Source organism: Stegodyphus dumicola, chromosome 10 (assembly GCF_044657685.1).
Source record: "Stegodyphus dumicola isolate Sdum_Otavi_A_Nest chromosome 10, ASM4465768v1".
Classification (NCBI taxonomy): Eukaryota; Metazoa; Arthropoda; class Arachnida; order Araneae; family Eresidae; genus Stegodyphus; species Stegodyphus dumicola.
In genome coordinates, this window is record NC_140777.1 from 129,631,214 (window position 1) to 129,650,490 (window position 19,277).

Sequence of the window (19,277 nt, forward strand, 5' to 3'; positions counted from 1 at the left end):
TAATGACACTGACTGACAGTATAGAATACACAGTAAAGTATGAAATAACATGAAAAGAAATTACCAGACAATTATGTTATTGCAGAAATTAGCATATGTATAAAATGAACAATTTGGATGTGTCAGTTTGGTATAGGAAAATAACCTTCAATATGAAGTATGATATGCCCTAGACTATACAACTATGTGCGGTGCTGTCAATTATGATGCAGAGTATCAGTTTCATAGGAAATGAGAGCCATTGCTTTTGCACAGTAGTTGCAAGGGTATGAAGAGGGGGACTTAGAGCAGCTGTATGTCTTCCTAAAGCATCACAAACGTACTCAATAGGATTCAGGTGGCAGTGATCAAGCTGGCTACTCCATGTGCTGAATTGTTTGCTGCTGAAGATAATCATCTATGATGCAAACACTGTGTGGTCTAGCATTATCATCCTGTAGCAGGAAATTATCACCTATTGCCCCTGCATAACGACTCCAGTAAGCATCATCAAGGATGTCATAGAGCAATCATGGTTCCACGTGGAAATACATTGAGGTCTCTCTGTCCACCCAAAAAGATATCACCCCAAACACTGACACTGCCTTCTCTGTATGCATCTCTTTCACAGATGCTTGATGGAGGATAATGGTTCTTTCCAAATCAAATAATGCCTACTATTGCTTTGGAGGCTATACCTGGGCTCATCCAAAAAGAGAACAGTCCTCCATTGATCAGCTGTCCATCTACATGTTTATATGCCCACCTTAAATGTTTCCTTCCATGACCCGACATTAGTGGCATGCAAATGATTAGTCACCTTGTGTAAAAACTTCCATCGTGAAGCTTTCTACGCATGGTTGACATTGACACTAACCTTCCAGTGTTTGCAGCAAGGGAAGATTGGAGTTGAGTTCCCATTCCTTCTTGCACATAACAAATATTAGTCATCAGTGCTCGTTGTAGCAGTTGGCCATCTTTTGCTGAACCTCCTGGATGCCGAATGTGTGGTTAAAAATTATTGCCACAAGTCTATGAACCACAGAAGGACACGCCTTTAGCCATCTGTCCACTTCTGTCTGACTTTGTCCTGCCTTTACTCTACCAATAAATAGCTCTCCATCGCAGGGCAAATGATGCCTGGAGGTCACTGTTACGAATTGGCTACCTCAAATTTCTTATGAGTATCAAACAGCGAAATTTACAGGCTTTCTCTCAAACATGCAATTTTATGCTGCTCACAGATAACGTATTCCAATTGCAGAGCTACTAATTTGCATATATCATATTTATTCAACAACTCTTATTTAACAACATATTCAAATTTTATACAGATTGGCTTATTTTTGAATGAGTTATCACTTTTTTTGTGATTTTTTCTTAATTTTTGGAAACCAGTGTATATAGTACATTTTATAAGAGTATACGTACTGCAATAAAGTATATGAAGATACATAATACTTTTAATTAGAAGAGTTTCTATACATAAAATTTTTTAATCAAAATAGTGCTATTATAAGAAATATAAAAAAATTCATAATATGATTTCTGCAATGTAACCTTAAATGTATTATGTTGCTAAGAATATCATGTAGCTAAGAAGTATTATTTTAACAGGAAATACATGTTTATAGAAGCATCAATGACACAAAAGGAGATTTCACATTGGATTTGAAATCCGTGCCAAGACTACACACTTTAGTTCTGTATTATAGTTCAATTCCTTTGCTGAGATCTGTTTGGTTTCCGAAGAGTCTGAATTCTGTTACTCATCTAAGAATTTATAAAAGTGGCATAGAACAATTTGAAAATAAAGTTTTCCAGAACTTAATTAATCTAGAAGAATTAGATTTGAGTTCAAACAAGCTGCAAAATATCAGCCGATCCTTGTTGCCAAAACCGGCCAATAGTTTAAAAACTTTGGATTTCAGGTATGTCATTTACTCAGTATGATCTAAACCATGCAATAATCATTGGTAAAACTGATGTTATTTATCTTATTTAAAGAAACTACAGTGTAAATATAAAAATGTGTATGTCCTTCCATAATAACATAACCACATAAGATGCATATTTAATCTATTATTATGGAATATCATTTTAATTAGCTTTATCATTTTTTGTACTTTAGTATAAATTCTTCATTTGCACTTCTGCGGAATTTTTGTCAAAATAATCTATCTTAACATTGAACTTTCTTCATGTATTCGAATGCCATTTTCTTTATAAGTTGCAATAATGGTAAAAGAATATAGGAATATGTACGTAATTTTTACACAAGAAAATATTACATTTCTTAATGTATGACAAATTCTCATGCATATTAAAAAATAGAAAATTAGTTCTCGAATCCTAAAAAACTCTCATGATTCGACATTTCGAATTCCAAACTGTTTTGAAGATTCAAGATATCTGTGTAATCGGCTTCCTCAAATTTAGAATAATAGAATATAACTTATAATCCAATTTGCATCTAATGAATTAATCCAGTTGTCTAAAGTTGATATCAGAAATTTGGTCCGCATGTTAATTTCCTTTGTAGGAAAGCAAAATTATTAATTTTTATGGAAAAGCCAGAAAAGGTAATAACTTATTTTAAAATTTTTTTTTTCTCAAATGACTAAGTTTTCACAGTGTGTACTGTTCTGTATTATCACTTATTTTATGATTTCTAAATGAATATATGTGATTTAGAGGAAGACACTAAATTTATAAAAATAAAGGAAAACAAATTTATTTTTAAAATTAGTGATTTATTCTTCACTCAAATAAAAATCTTTTTTATTATCGTATTTTTCTGATTTCAATTTACTTCTGTTCAAACAAGCTGCAAAAAGTCAAACAGAGATATATAAAAAAGTGCTTGAATTTTTACGTAAAAGAAGAACCTTCAATTACATTGTACAGTAGTTTCAAATTTACATTTTATTGGCACATAGCTGAACATAGAGCAGGAAAAATGAAATTTATTTATTTCTGTATAATTATATGTAACTATATTAATTTAAAAAATGCAAAGTTCTTATTAATTTACTTCAGAAGTTTCTTTCTACTCAAAATCCAATTTCATTACTTTTTAAACAATGTAAATATGGAGCTGTGGTTCCTGAACATTCATGAAATCTACTATGCTCTATAACAAGTATTACAATTTAAATATGCTGCTCCTTAGTCATGAAGTTTGGCCACTCCCTACATATATACATACATAAGAGGCACATACATGTGTATATGTGAGAGAGATCTATGTATGTAATGTTAATATCAGCTAATCTTTCCTTAGAAAGTCTTTAAGATTTTCTCTCCCTAACAGATAGCACTTAAATGCTGTTTCTTTGCTGTAATTAAATAATGTAATCAAAGTGCCTTTTGTAATATTTATAATTACATTCTTGCTATGAGTAGACATGTAGGTGGAATTGTTATCTAATTCTTGAATAATAAATCGACTACAATTCGATTTATTTATAATTTTACATTGGTTTTAAGATGTATGTATGCTTGTATTTATGATGTACATAAATGTAATTTTGTCTTAATTGTAAATAATTTACTTCTAGTGATAATATTATCACAGATGTGCCTGAAGATTTCTTTAGTGAGATGATGTCACTTGAAACAGTTTCCTTTCATAATAACAGAATAAGAATTCTTCCAGAAATTATATGGGGCAGCGTATGGTCACAGCTTAAAGAGCTTAGACTTGATGGTAAAAGAGTGTTTATTATTTTTATGTCATTGTAATTTAACAATGTATTAATAATACTTAATGCTGATTAGAGATATCAAAATGCTTATTGTTTCTTCATGCTTCTTATTTTTGTTATCAAATTTCTTGATCTAAAATTTCTGGGGCATTTCTGCTTGAAGTTCATTGAAATTCTATTAAAGGAGCAGGAATCTTCAGTTATTGTCAACACTGAAATCTATATTAAAATTTTGATATTGTTTGGAGATACATGACTTCAGATTTCTTATTTTATAATACAGGAATGGGCAAACTTTTTCAGTCGCTAGCCAAAAATCGAAAAAAAAAAAAAAAAAAAAAAAAAAACGTGGGCCAAGATTTTTCCTAAATTTTAAAAACAATATAACAAGTATTACAATTTAAATATGTTAATGAGATGAATGAAATTGCGATTTCATTTTTAAAAGTTCCTCATATTGAGGTTCGAAGTGAAATGTGCTGATTCTGAGGAATGAGGCTGAAGGCTCATCGGTCAGTCTGCTTCTGCAATAATTCTTTCTAAGTTTCATAGTTGAAAATACTTGTTCACATATATAAGATGAAGCAAACGTAGCACTGATTTTCTGGGCGTGAGATATTAAATTTGGGAAACTTACTTTCCATAATAAATTTGTAAAACTCTCACTTTGGCATTATTAGAAACAACTGCTTGAGATGATTGTTAGATTGCAACTCAATTAATTCAAGCTGCAAATCTGACCTCACTGCTTCACAATTTATGTTGAAAGGCATGGTAAAAATATCCAATTCTGTTTAAAAGGCACTGAAATCTTGAAATCTGATTTCGAACTCAAAATGCAGTTTTTTCAAGCCATCTTCAGAATTCTCAAACTTCTCTTCATTCACTGAGGGTGTTGAATTTAACCTCGGTAAAAGAGACAAGTCGTTCTAAGCTAGCTGCCCAGCAAATGGATTAAGTTTTAGTTTAAAAGCTTTCAGATGGGCCCAGATATCGTCGATAAATTGATTTTTTCCTTGACATTCAAGTTGCTCATAAGACAAAGAAGGTCTGTGAAAAATGCAAAGTCCGAAAGACATTCTGTATCTTCTATCAATTCGCACACCGCAGAACACTGTTTCTCATGGAAGAACGACGGGATGTCATCTTTCAGCTGCCAGGCTCACTCAAAAATACATTCTGTGCTAAGCCACCTTACTTTTATGTAATACAGTACATCAGAGTATTCAGATTGCATGGACTGAAGAAAATCTCGAAATGGCCTGTGAGTAATCCCATGAGACCGAATAGTATTTACAAGTTTCACGACTGCATAAAGCACAGGTTTCTTATTCAATGCAGATTTATACAGTGCATCTTAATATATAACACAATGTAGAAACACATCATTGTTCCCGGTATAGTTTTGATTAAAAAGTCCAAGAAATCCAGATTTTTTCCATGTCATATTTGGTGCTTCATCGATTGTAATATTACATATATTTGTTATAGGCACTTTCAAAGTTAAAAGCTCTTCCTGAAATTAACGGAAAATATCACATCCCGTTGTAGTTCCCTTTAAATAACGCATGCGCGCCAGTTCCTCGTAATTTCAAAGTTCTCATCAACATCTCATAAATAATACTAATTAAGAAGTATCATTTATATCAGTTCTTTCATCCATAGCTATGAAGCAAAATTTAACCTGGCCAATCTTTGACTCTAACTGTGATGTCAAATTTTTATTGATGTCTTTGATTCTAGAAATCACTGTTTTTCGAGATAAGCTTAGAGTCTCAAACTTATATTTCTTGTCTAGATATGAAACATCATAAACTTGGAGCATGCATTGTTTAATGAACTCCCCATCACCGAGAGCTTTATGATTTTTAGCAATATTGTGCGCTACAATGTAGCTTGCATGTGTAGCTGCTTGGATACTGTTTACTTTCTTGAAATAAATTTGTTGACCTGATAATTTTTTACAATGACTTTTTGCATTTTGTCTTGCTTCAAAATTGGAATTCTTATGCTTAGATGAGAAATGATGGAAAATATTATATTCTTTGAAGACTGCTACAGCTTCACTGCAGATGAGACACACTAGTTTATCTTTTACAACTATAAAAGAAATTTCCAGGTCCATTCATCATTAAAAGCACGGCATTCTGAATAAACTTTACGTTTTTTAGTAGCCATTTTGGGGTTGAAATATTTTATGAATAACACAAACAATCACAAGCTACACTATAATTTTAATAATTTCACCACTTTTCACAATGATGCTATATATCCGCAATTTTTCCATACACAATCAATAATATTAGAACTCGTGCCAAAAGAAAAAGTCATTGGCTGGAGCTTAAAAATCGCACATGTGAGGTATAATTCACGTACATTGGATTCCCAATGTACGTGAATGTCTGCTCCTTGAGAAAGGGATAATGCTTGTTGGTGCCAATCTACAGCCTATAACTAACAAAGAATTTCCACTTTTAACACTTTACCAATTGAAAACTATCTGTGTTTGCTATTTCCGTCGATTTATGTTTTGTAGAACAAAAATAAAGGAAGTAAAAAAGATCATCAGTCCTTTGAAAAAAGAAGGAAGAAAAATAATATTAAACAAAGTAGAAGAGAAGATGGCTATATATATATATATATATATATATATATATATATATCTTTTAATTTGCCTCAAACCAGAAAATTAAAATTCTATCCGCAGGCTAGATAAAGTGATCCTTAATTTTCTTCCAGAACAGGGCTGAATGTCTTGTTTCATTAAGATTAAAATAACAATTTCGAGTAATTTTCATCACTGCACCCCCCTTTCTCTTCATTCAGAAGCACCTTTTGGTTTATCAAAAGCTCCTTCAAAGGCTCCTTCAAAGATATCTTTGGCTTTTGGGGGAAGGTTTTGGCTCCTTCAAAGATATCTTTGAATGAGGTATTAAGTTGAGATGGAAAATCTTATTGAATCTAAATATGTTTAAAATTAGATGGTAAATTAATTAAACTTTTTGGAGGGCAGGAGAAAAGAAAATAAAAAATTTTAGAGAAAATTGGCTTTGTATTTATGTTCTTGCAGATAACCGGATCTTTCTCGAATTCAGCTATTTCAGTAATTTAGAACAACTATTCATGAACTATGAATATACTATTATTACACTTACATTTAAAAGTTTAGAAAACTTTGTTCAAGGTCTTGGGAATAGTTTTCAGTTAACTGATATACACTTAATATTCTTAATAAAAGCATTATTAACACTGGTAAGCATTACGCATAAGAAAAATTTATAAATCTTACCTAGTTTTCTGCAGAAATTTGCACAGATCTTTCATAATTAATTTATTTCTTCATTTCGGCCTTAACGCGACTTGTTATAAGTACCGTGATATTTGGCATTACTTTGAAACAAATATTGTTCACGTGTTTTTCCTTGAATACCAAAAGACATTATATTGTTGACATAAAGAAAAGAGAAATAATTTCCAAGCATATTTTTTAATTTCTCGCAATAGCCATAAATTTCTAAATTCGAAAAATCAATTAATTTCAGCGGAATATCTGCTATCAACTCCATAGTAAACATAGCACATGCGGATGTTGTTGTTTTTAAACACGTGACCACATTTTTCCTCTTCTTCTCTTGCGAAATATATCTCATTATTTCTTTAAGGAAAAGAAAGAAAATATGGTTTGGTTTGGTTTATTAGATTACAGCAAAGCACTCGAGGGCTATCTGCCTTAAGGAAGGGATGCCTTCGTGGAGGACTTTTTAAGGGAAACTGGCTCGTATACATGTTACACATGGTGGAAAACCACGAAAACACCCATGCAGCCAGCCCGTTCGCGGGATTCGAACCTCGGAACGAATCACCAGTGTTCAACGACGTTACCGCACGGCCGCTGGTGGGAAATAAAATATATTCGTTCATTACAGTATGACTGATTGCTGCTGCATTCAGCTATCACACATGCATTAATATATTTTATGTAAAAAATTTATCCTATAATTAACGTGATAGAAAATAATTTTTCAATATAAAATATATAACCAAAATTATAATCATCTATCTGGCTCTGCACACTGGGCCGGTATTCCAGAGGTCCGTGGTTCGATTCATGGCGAAGGCGTTTGCTAATTTTTCGTATTGCCTGTTCCAAAGAAAATCTTAATGTCTCAACAGTAGCGCCCAAACTAAAAGGGAGTTGGATGAGGTTTCTCCACGCCCAGGGTTTGGCGACTGGGTTCCTTAAAAACCCCAGTCGCCCTTTAAAAAGGGGAGTATATAAGGTATTTCTCCCACTTTCTTAGCGTGCTTTCGTGGTGTAGTAGTTCTGCATGCTGGGACGGTATTCCAGTGGTTCATGGTTCGATTCCTGGCAAAGGCATTTGCTAATTTTTCATCTTGCCTGCTTCCAAAGAAAATCCTAATGTCTCTACAGTGTGATTAATTTGTATTGCAATTTTTGTCTTACATATACTATTAATACTTTTTAATATTACTTTACTGTTATTTTAATTTCTTATATATAAGAACTGCTTATTTTAAATATTCTTCCTTCTCAAAAGATTTTAATCTGTGAAAGTAATTAAAAGATATACTGCTCTTATAAATGCCGTCAAGTCGCCAAATGTGGCGATATGTGTTCTGTGCTGGTTTTGCGCGCAATGTTGTTTGCATGGCAACTCTTTTGATGTTGAAACTTGATTTTGCTGTAGTGTAGTGTGTTTTTTGCTGGTTGGTTGGAAACTCTTATGCAGTGTATTAAAGAGTGGATTGAGCCTGGTACAATAATTTTTTCGGATCCTACAAAAGAAGGTTTTGAAAATTTATTTGTGAATCATAGTATCAGTTTTGTAGATAGTGAGTCCAGCTGTCATATAAATACGATAGAGAGTAGGTGGCGTCATGTTAAAGGTACGTTGCCTGCTTATAATCGGTAATGCGATTTTGAGCTTTATTAGGCGGTTTATATGTTTTTTCCATTACTGTTATGAAATGGGAGAACATCCTTTCAACAAATTTGTGGAAATTGTAAGAACTATTGAGTGGATAAATTGAAAATTTTTTTGTAGAATATTTGATGAAAGTGTTTGTGTTTTTTGTTTTGATTTGTTGTTTTTCTGATGTTTGAAATTGATATTTCTGATGCTTGAAGAAGCATTCACAATGGTAAGTGCATATTATTTTATTGTTGTTTTTATTTTGTAGAATGCTATGTTCATTGTTTTTTGTGATGAATTTCTGTCGTTATTATTGTTTTTTTAATTGTTTGTAATTTAGTTTATTTTGTTAATTTGTGCACAATGCCTAGATTGTGCAATTCGTTCATGTTTTTTTTTTTTTTTTAAATTAAAACAGAACGCTCTGTACATGGTATTGTTTGAAATTTATTGTTGTTATGCTAGTTTATTTTAGTGAGGTGTGCGTAATTCCTAGATTCCTTTACTGCATAGATTGTGCAATTGTCTGATGTTTAAGTTAAAACTGATCGCTGTGTACATGATGGATTCTTGTCAAATGTTTTTGGTTAAAAACTTAGTGTTTTTGCTATCTGAATTTTTTTTTCTCAAATTTTTGGCATAAATTGTGTGTTAAAAACATGGTTTTTTCAGACATTTTAGGCTTAAAGTTCGAAATGTAGACAAATAATCTAGATAGTAATATGGCACCACGAAGTTTCTCACCGAAAACGTTTAGCGAGAAATTTTTCGCCAACTGAGGGCGTATATAAGAGTAGTTCCAAAGTTAGTAATATTATTTTCACAATGAAAGTACTAATGTAAAAGTAATCAATGTAGGCCTCCTGCACTTGAAGAACTTCCTTGTCAAATCAGTGTTTTAACACTTTGATACATTAAATAGAAAACTGTAATAATAATCAATATGTCTTTTGCAATATAAAATGAAAACTTTGCTATAAACAGTTCATTATTATTATTATTATTTTTAAGTTCGCAAAGAAACAATTATTTTTTAATGCTAACAGATTGCAAAAATTCTGTTTCTTGAAGTCTCAGTCTTATAGCATTGCTGCATTATAACATAATACAATAATAATGCAGTACCATTCTGTTTCTTGAAGTCTCAGTCTTATAGCATTGCTACATTATAACATAATACAATAATAATGCAGTACCATTCTGCTAATAATCCCACCAGCAGCCGAGTGGTAAAGTCGCTGAATGCTGGTAGTTTGGTCCGAGGTTCGAATCCCATGAACGGGCTGGTTACATGGGCGTTTCTGTCGTTTTCCCAATGTGCCTTGTGTGTCTATGAGCCAGTTTTTCTCACAGAGTCCTTCCTTAGGAACCCCTTAGAATATAGTTTTAAATTGTAATAAAATTACAAAAAAAAAAGTCTGAAGGCTCGCAGATTTTATATTACACCCAAAGGAGCATTTTTTTAAATGTTTTGCATGTTACCTTTATTTATTAAATATCATATTCTTCACACTTAAACCATAAAATTCAATTCAACAGCAGTGTCACAAAATAATTTTAAAAGAGCATATCTTTAGAATTTCCGATACTCAGTCTTGCGCTTTGGAGGTGATGAAAAAAAAATTTTTTTTCCTCGTACAATGTTGCCATAATCATTTTGAAATCGTTGAGTTTCTTAATCAAAAACTCATAATTGCTTTACAAAATTTAAAATAGATAATAAAATAAATTCCCAGTTCCAAATTTGGGCTTCCAGTTGCGTATATTTGGGTGAAGGATTGCGTTATTCAAAATTTGATAGCTCTAGGTACTGTTGTTTTATCACAATGTTAGAAACATACATATATTTATGCAGATTCTTCATTATTTAATTTCTTTAAATGTAATATAGGGCAATAATATTTGGTGGCAAAAATTTGAAGAAACACCACAAAATGCCAAAACAAAATTAATAGCCCTTCTGGGCTAAGTCCCTTTGGGCTAAAAATAATATATAAAAATATCACACTAGTAGTGGTAACTACTACTACTAAAATATATATAACTATTTGATAGTTTTATAATACTTCTTTTTTTCATTTTTATTTTACAATAGTGTGAAATTCGTGTAATAATGAATGGTGTTCCTTATTGTGTTCACAATATTTTTCATAAGGTATGCCAGTGTTATATTTTAAAATAAACCTAATTATTGCTGTACATAGTGACTCTTTTCAGATGCCTGTTTTATTATTAACTGAAGAAAGATTATGTTCTAGATAAATATTTATCATCTTCTACAATTTTAAACTGTTTAATTACAATATATATATGCATAATATATATTTTTTGGGGGGGCCGCCCAGACGGTACAGTGGTTAGGGAAGCCTGACTGCGATACCGAAGGGCCGGGATTCGAATACCGAAGAAGGCGTGGTTGTAACTGTCCGTCCCTTCATAGGAGGTGATGGTGGCTCACCTATTAGGTGCCTCCAATTTTAATAGTTTTACAAATTTAGGGATTAGAGCTAAAATCACAAAGAGAAGGGTTAAAATTTACTGTAATTTATTAGATTATTTGAAAATTATTAATTATGAATTTCAAAATTTTCATCTTTGTGAAACATTAGTTCTAAATTTCTTATTTTATGTATATATATAATTTCAGGAAGAGTATACATAATTCTTTCAGTAGAAATTGAGTTTTTATTTTCTGAATGTGGCTCAAAATACTTTCTTAAGTTCATTGCAAATTAAAATAAGTATAAATTTTGGCAGTCTAAAATAGTCTATGAAAACATCTTTTGAAAGAGCAAAAGTATTGTCATGTTTTCTATAAATTTGCCGCTGAGCTAAGGCCGTGTTCTTCATTTAAATTCAGAAACAGTAGCAGTGAAAACACATACAAAGTCATCATCTACTAGGAACATCAACTGCACAAGCCTGATTGACGAACAGCAACCTTTTTTCTCGCGCTTTCCACAACTTCCGTACTCACAGAATATGGGATGTCGAGCAGACCTATTTTTCACTGTAGAATAAGTGTCCTGGTCTGCAAAGATGTTCACGTAGCGCACAGATGTAGTGATTGTCGTATAGGGATTATGGGTTCTAATAATGGTCCATGAAAGCATTGCCCACAAAATAATACCCCCGTCACCAGCTTGTTTCCGTCCGACTACGTATCCGGGAGCCAGGATTTTGTTTGGAAGTATTAGCACACACCCATCGATGTGATGGACTAGAAAACGTGATTTGCCGAACCATGCAACTTTTTTCATTCTTCTAATGTCCAATTCCGAAGTTTCTTGGCCCATTGCAGGCGCAGCTAGTGATTATGTGCCATCACTGCAGGGACTTGCTTCGGCCTCCGGCTGCGTAGTCCCATATGCAGCTATGTACGCTGGACAGTGTATTGAGAAACACTGTCTGGGTTGCCTGTATTATGGCTGGTGGTGATGTAATTGACTGTTGTTAGCTGCAAATCATTACCAAAATAATTTATTACTGTTATATGTTATAAAACATAATTGTTGTTTGATTTAATGTATCTTTTTGCATTGTTTAAATAGTAACAAATTAAAAGCCCACAAATAAATTAACGGAAGTCATAGTTTATTAATAGCTTCCACTGCAGAATAATGAAGCTCCAAATTATTGAAGCTCCACTTTTATATATGTGATATAAAAAATAAGTTGATAAAATATTAACTTTTACTTGCCATGGCCTTTTAACTTCTCTACTTATTTATTTTCCTTCTCTATCCTAAAAGCAGTAACTAATTATAATTAATCTATCTATACTGTGTTATTTCAAAATTAATCCCAGTCATATGATTCTCACATAATGTTAATGATACATTTACTTGCACAATGCTTCAGCCAATGGTGATTTTAAAATTTGTGAACTGAAATTTAATCAATCAAAATGAATTTGAACCAAAATTGAATTAGTGTTATTTAAGTTTTTGAAGTACAATCTGCACATTCTATGTTGCTCTGTCGTGCAAGCTTGTTGTCCACTATACTTTCTTTCTTCAGACATAAAAAAGTGTAAAAGATGTCAATGTGACTAACTTTTAGTTTAAGAACATGTGCATATGACTTCAAGAGAAATGTTTTATGAACAATAAAAGAACATATCCAACTGGCTATGATGCTACACTACCTTCATATTATCTCCAATTATTTTAGCCTTTTCAACATCTATATTTTCTAAATTATTACATTTATGCATTGCATAATTATCACAGTACAAATTCCAAAATCCAGTCATCTAATACAGTCAAAAGTCTTTAATCCGGACGTCCATAATCCGGAATGATCTATAATCCGGACCTCAAAGCTACAAACTTTCTGCGCATACGTCAATGCATATATTCGTTGACGCATGCGCATATTTGTTTACATATGCGCGTAATACCTTTACGCATGCATGTTTAACGTATAACGGACGGTATAAGATAAACTAAAATTATCTAATTATCTATTTCAGTTAATGTTGCAGATTGCGTTGTACCTTAATCTTCTAATTGGATCCGGCTTATTATTTTTTGCAGATTGTTAGAGCAATTTTATAAAAGTAAGCTAGAACTTTCGATTATGTCAAAAAGAATTTCCGATTCTGGAGCTGCCAAAGGATCTACAAAGCGAAAGCATGTTTCGATGTCCATCAAACAAAAAGCGAAATTGCTGCAAAAAATGGATAAAGGCATATCCTTTGTTTCTCTAACCATTCCGAAATCGGATTATCAATTTCATACTGCTCTGAGGGGGGGGGGGCGACGGCGCGGCGCGCAATGAACTGGAAGTTGATTTGTTAGCACTATTCTCATCTTCAGGGCAGATGTTTTTATTTTATTTGGCTTACAATTCCTTACTAAATGTAGTATTTCATCTCGATGCACTCCATCTTTGATATGATTTAAATGCATTTCCTCATCATTATAAATATCACGAATACACATCAAATAGTTTTCTGGTTACAATTTTCTAATTTCGACTATGCATAATGTATGCTTTACGCATGCGCGCGTCGAAAGAAATGTTTAATAAAGTAAACAAATAAATATTAAGCTTTTTTTTTTTTTTTTTTTTTTGTAAATTTGATACCCTTTAGATCATAATTGCTCTTTATTTCATAAATTACGGTTTCAAATTTTTAATTTTATAATTTCTGCATGCCATCTTACCAGATTTAAACTGATGATCTATAATCCGGAGAAACCGATAATCCGAAATCGCCGAAGTCTCGAGAGTCCGAATTAAAGACTTTTGACTGTATTTGGACTTCCAGAGCATCGGAATTTTTTTTTTACAAGATCTAGGAAAGGCTAATATAATAGCATAATTATTAATAATTAAACACAGTACAAAGTCCAAAATCCAGACACCTAAAATTTGGACTTACAGAGCATCGGAATTTTTTTTTTTTTTTTACAAGATCTAGGAAAGGCTAATATAATAGGAAAACAAAAAGCAACTGTGTGATAAAAACGATTTTTCACTCGACTGGCTGAGATTCCTGTATACCACTTTAATGACAATACACAGACTGATGGATGCTTTGTATGAAAGTTGACACTCAGTGCTAATTCTTAGCAGCTCTTTCCATTTGCTTCAGTTGATCCCATGAAGATGTCTGATGGACTGAAGATTCCTCAAGGCAAGGAGAGTTGCTCTGGTCTCTGTAAAAACCCCCTACATCGCAAAAAGATCTGTTAAGCCCAAGAGAAAGATGAGATGAAGAGAAAGGCGCACATCAACATTTGACTTCCAGACAGATTGCTGGGCACTTGATCTCGAGAAAGTACCAGGAGAATTGAATTACTGTTTCCTAAGCAGGAGCACAAAACTGAGCAAAATATATGAGGCAATAAGGTGGTGAGTTGAATATTGAAATAAGTACTTCTTTACTTTCAACACTTAGAACGTCATCATATTGCACCACTTGTTTAATAGCAATGCATTTTGCTTTCATTTCCTAAAGAATTACAGTATGATTCACATTAGCAGTAACCACACTTTTGGTCCTTGAGTGGTTGCGGAAAAGGCAATTTTTCTATCTGACTTTAACAATAATGGTAGTTCCAAAACATATTTGTTTGAAGTGGGGTGTTGCTTATACAGGTTTTCTTGTGTTGGAAAAGTAACTGGAAAGAGAAAAGAATTACATGTTGAAGGATTAAAGTGCAGTTAACACAGCTAATTGCTGAACGTTTTTTGGCAGAAAACTTTTGTTACAACCATATATTAAAATCAAACAAATTTTGAGCCACCAAAATTTTCTTCTGATAGCTAATGCAGCTTACAGTTTAGAAACTACTGTTTAGATTGGATAAATATGTTTAATATGAACTTTCATGGCGTATAATAAATAATTAAATTGTTTAAATTATAATCCTATTTTTTGCATATGCTAATGTTAAACTTTGGATTTATAAATGTAAAAAATGAAATTATTTTCACATATTAATAGCTTGTGAATTCTAAACGGTGTTTTAAAAACTTACATTTACTCATTTGTTTCGTTATCGATCTTTTAATACTTTTTTTTAAGGAAATCCTTTGGCATGTGGCTCTGAAATTGAATGGATGTTCAATGCTAAAAGGCCTTCTAGACTCTTTGGTAGCTGTGCTGAACCCCCAGAAAGGAAGTATCAATATATGCAGTATATAATTGATGAACACAATAGAAGAAAGGACTTAAAATAAATTCTTCATTTCTTGAAAGCAAAATATTATCTTTACTGTTTTGAACAGGAAAACATTTTGAATAAAATTTTTTCTAAACAAGTAATTTATACTATTTCATGGTATACATGTAAAAGTGAACTGAGAAGTGTATCACTTATTTCCTTCATTCATTGTCAATGAATATGTTCTGCAGCGAAAATTATTTCTATGTGCTAATATTTTTTTTTTCATGTGCAAAGGATGGATGGGGATGCGGTTTTATTGTTTACATCCAGAGTATATTACCTTGATAGCGTTTGGGTAGTGCTTCCGCACACAGCCATTCTGCACAAATCGAATAGCGGGCACAGTTCTGCATAAAAGCAACATTCATTGCTGGATGGGTATAAAAAATATCCGAATAAATAATTAAAACAGAACTTTAGAATGACCGTTTTCATTTATTTTTAACAATAGCAATGGTAAAGAAAAAACTAGTAACCATGGTAATGCTTTGCGACTGTGCAGATAGTCTCGCAGACGATGTGCTAACGCATAGCAGCACAAATACAAAAATTTTAAATACACCTCATTTGGGCTCTGTTAAGAGTACATAAAATCTTATAATTAAAAGATCAAATACAACACAAATTAATAAGCATAATAGAAATAGTACTATATGAACATACACTGTACTTAAGGACATTTGTTATGCATAAGACAATATTAAAGGAGAAATATCAGGTTTTTTCAGGTGGATAAATTAACTGAATTGGTCTTTTATATTTTCCCTTGTCAGTTCGAATAACACATGAACGTACGTATCCTTCACAACCAGTAAAAACGTCTTCAACAATACCAAGTGGCCAGAGAAATTTTGATTTATTAGCCCCTGCAAACAAAACTACATCTCCTCTTTTAATATCACTTCCTGGTGACGGATTTACAGATTTATGTGCACTTCTCAATTGCATCAAATAATTATTTTTCCATTTCATCCAGAGTTGATGTAAACGTTTAGTCTGATATAAATTTCAACGAGTCAAAGTTTCTTTTGTAGAAGGTTGACTGCCGAAAATTTCAACAAAATGTATAGGATAGCTAACATTCTCTTGACCAGGAAACAAAAAATGGGCTGGTGTAAGAGGTTTGGGTTTATCTAATTCATTGCTTACATAAGTAAGGGGTCTATGATTTTAAAAAATCCCAATTCGATTTTAAGGTATTTCTCCCACTTTCCAAGCGTCCTTAGTGGTGCAGTGGTTCTGCACACTGGGCCGGTATTCCAGAGGTCCGTGGTTCGATTCCCGGCGAGGGCGCTGTTAATTTTTCATCTTGGCTGCTTCCAAAAAAATATCCTAATGTCTCTACATTGGCGCTCGAACTAAAAAAGTTGTGGATGATGATTCTCCACACCCGGGATTTGGCAACTAGGTTCCCTAAAACACTAATCGCCCTTTAAAAAGGAGAGTATATAAGGTATTTCTCCCACTTTCCAAGCGTCCTTCGTAGTGTAGTGGTTCTGTACACTGGGCCGGTATTTCAGAGGTCCGTGGTTCGATTCCCGGCGAAGGCGGTTGCATATTTTTCATCTTTTCTGCTTCAATTAACCTAATGACTACACGATTTCTTCCCTAGAATGGTCGTCATTTCGTCGAAGCTAAGACAAGCTTTTCCAAGAACTTTCTTAAAGAGTTTATGGCGGTATACAAATCAGTGGCCGCCATATGCTTCTCATGAGTCTCTCATAGAATCCACCCCATCATAGGGCATGAGAGACAATAAACTGCCACGTTATTTCATGTAGAGCAACAAAATTTTTGAAGTCTGAATTAACAAAAATTTGGGGAAAAAACCTTTCAGAATGTTGTCTATGGTGTTAAAACTTTTAGCGTTATCAGAAATGATGACCTTACAATTCCCCCTTGCCAAAAAACGTCTTAAGGACAAAATAAAACCTTTCGTTGACATATCAGTAATTAATTCGATATGAAGTGCTCCAGTAGCTCCACACGTAAATAAGGCTAAGTATGATCTTTGTTGAGTGTCCTTTCTGAAAAGAAGAAAGACTGGACCAGTAAAATCAACTCCAGATACAGTAAATGGGGGATTTTCCAATACTCGATCCTTTGGCAATTGAGCTGTCTGTTATCTGTTTAGTAGATTTTACAGAATATCTACTGCAAATGAGACAATTTTTTAAAACCTTCTTTACAACTTGTCTACCCTTTGGAATCCAAAACCTGTTTCTAATTTTGACAAGACTTACAGATACTCCGCCATGGTAAATTTTGTTATGTTCTCTTAAAATTTATAACTTAGTGAATTTCAACTGTTTAGGTAATATAACTGGATGGATTTCATCAAAGACAAATCCGCTTTGTTCATGCCTACCTCTTACGCGCAAAATACCGTTTTCATCTAAAAATGTGGCTAACTTATAAAGAGACGATTCTTCAGGAATTTGTGTACCATATTTAAGGTATTCTAATTCAGAAGAGTACACAAGTCTTTGTTCGTACTTTATCCTGTCCTGGTCTGCCTTCAAGAGTTCAACTGCAGTGTAAGGTCCCATTTTTACATGTTCTTTTCTAAGTTTACCAAAGAATCTTTTAATTAATATCGTAATCTTCAGTACCTTAGGTTACTATAGTTATTCAAATAAACTGAGACTTCTCCACTGCACATTTATTTTGTGTTATATTTCAAATTCTTTTCTCAATTCTAAATCCTCAGTGAGATTCTCTTTTAATCTTATCAGGCCAAAACTCAACCAATTTCGTCCATGCCAAGAATCTCCAGCTAAGTTCGAGGCTGAAATACCCCTAGAAAGGCTACCCTCACGATTTTCCTTTCCAGGGCAATGTTTTCATTTGTTAGGATCGGTCAAATTTTGAATATCTTCTGTTCTATTCTTCCTAAAGGGTTTGTATTTACAGGCCTTACCCTTTATCCCAAACACACATATTTTGGAATCAGTCCAGAAAGAGCAATTTAGATTAAATTTCAAACATTTACTTAATTGTTTAGCAAGCTCAGAAGACAAAAAACATGCTATCAGTTCCAAACGTGGGAGTGTGATAGATTTGAGAGGGGCGACTCTGTTCTTGAAATGTATAAAAATAGTAATAACTCTGTTGTTTCGAGTAACCGCTCTCAAATATATAACACTGACCCGTATACCGCCATAGATGCATCTGAAAGAGAATGAATATCAAATGAAAGAAAATCACATAAATTCAATTCAGAAAGATAATATCGTTGCGTGCGTACGGGTTCGTTATGAATTGAATGCACAAGTCTGATGGAAAAAAGTGAACAAAATTTATTATTATCGCAAGAAATAAAACAAATCTCTTAAATTTCCTCAGATATTCGTACAGTATTACAATATCTCGCAGTAGTTATCTTTTAACTACTCAAACGTTCAACAGAACTTAATTCAAAACAGCTAGAAAGCTAACCCACGAATTCGCTACAGTCAACAAGAGCAGTTTTCTAAATAAACTCTTAAAACAACAACTACAACTGAATTGAGAGGTTTACCTATTTTTTATAAGGTTTTTAAATCCTTGAGAGATTGTTCTAACAGTTTCTCGAAATCAAAAAGAGATATTTATTTATTAAATGTTAAATGCACGTGCTCTTGTATTTTTAATTTTCCGGCTTAGCTTTCTTTTAATAGTCGTCACGCGCTGCTATGAAAGGGGAATAAAATAATTTTATTTGTAATTCTAAAAACATTAACTATTCAAATACCAAATCCGTAACACTGCTCTCTTCCCCAAGGACTGCACGTCCCGGGCAGGACAATCCCTGGACAGGAAGCCAAACTTAAAATTAAGGCATAAATGCAATAATAAACATTACATTACAATAACAAACGACATGAATAATAAATGCAATAACTTAAACAAATCAAATGCTATCAAATTCTAAATACAAATCAAATAATAAATACAAGTCAAATCAAATACACATTTGGAAACAAAAAGGGACATGG

General features: G+C 32.8%; 1 protein-coding gene across 1 annotated transcript in view; it reads left to right on the top strand.

Moving 5' to 3' along the window:
* Nucleotides 1-15,398, top strand: part of LOC118187308 (oplophorus-luciferin 2-monooxygenase non-catalytic subunit-like) — a 52,786-nt gene extending 37,388 nt beyond the window's left edge. Inside the window, exons 3-5 of the mRNA XM_035357501.2 lie at nucleotides 1,597-1,910; nucleotides 3,540-3,688; nucleotides 15,159-15,398. Coding sequence (XP_035213392.1) covers nucleotides 1,597-1,910; nucleotides 3,540-3,688; nucleotides 15,159-15,313 — 618 coding nt within the window. The 3' untranslated portion in view covers nucleotides 15,314-15,398. The remainder of the gene's footprint in view (nucleotides 1-1,596; nucleotides 1,911-3,539; nucleotides 3,689-15,158) is intronic.
* The last annotated feature ends 3,879 nt before the right edge of the window (nucleotides 15,399-19,277 follow it).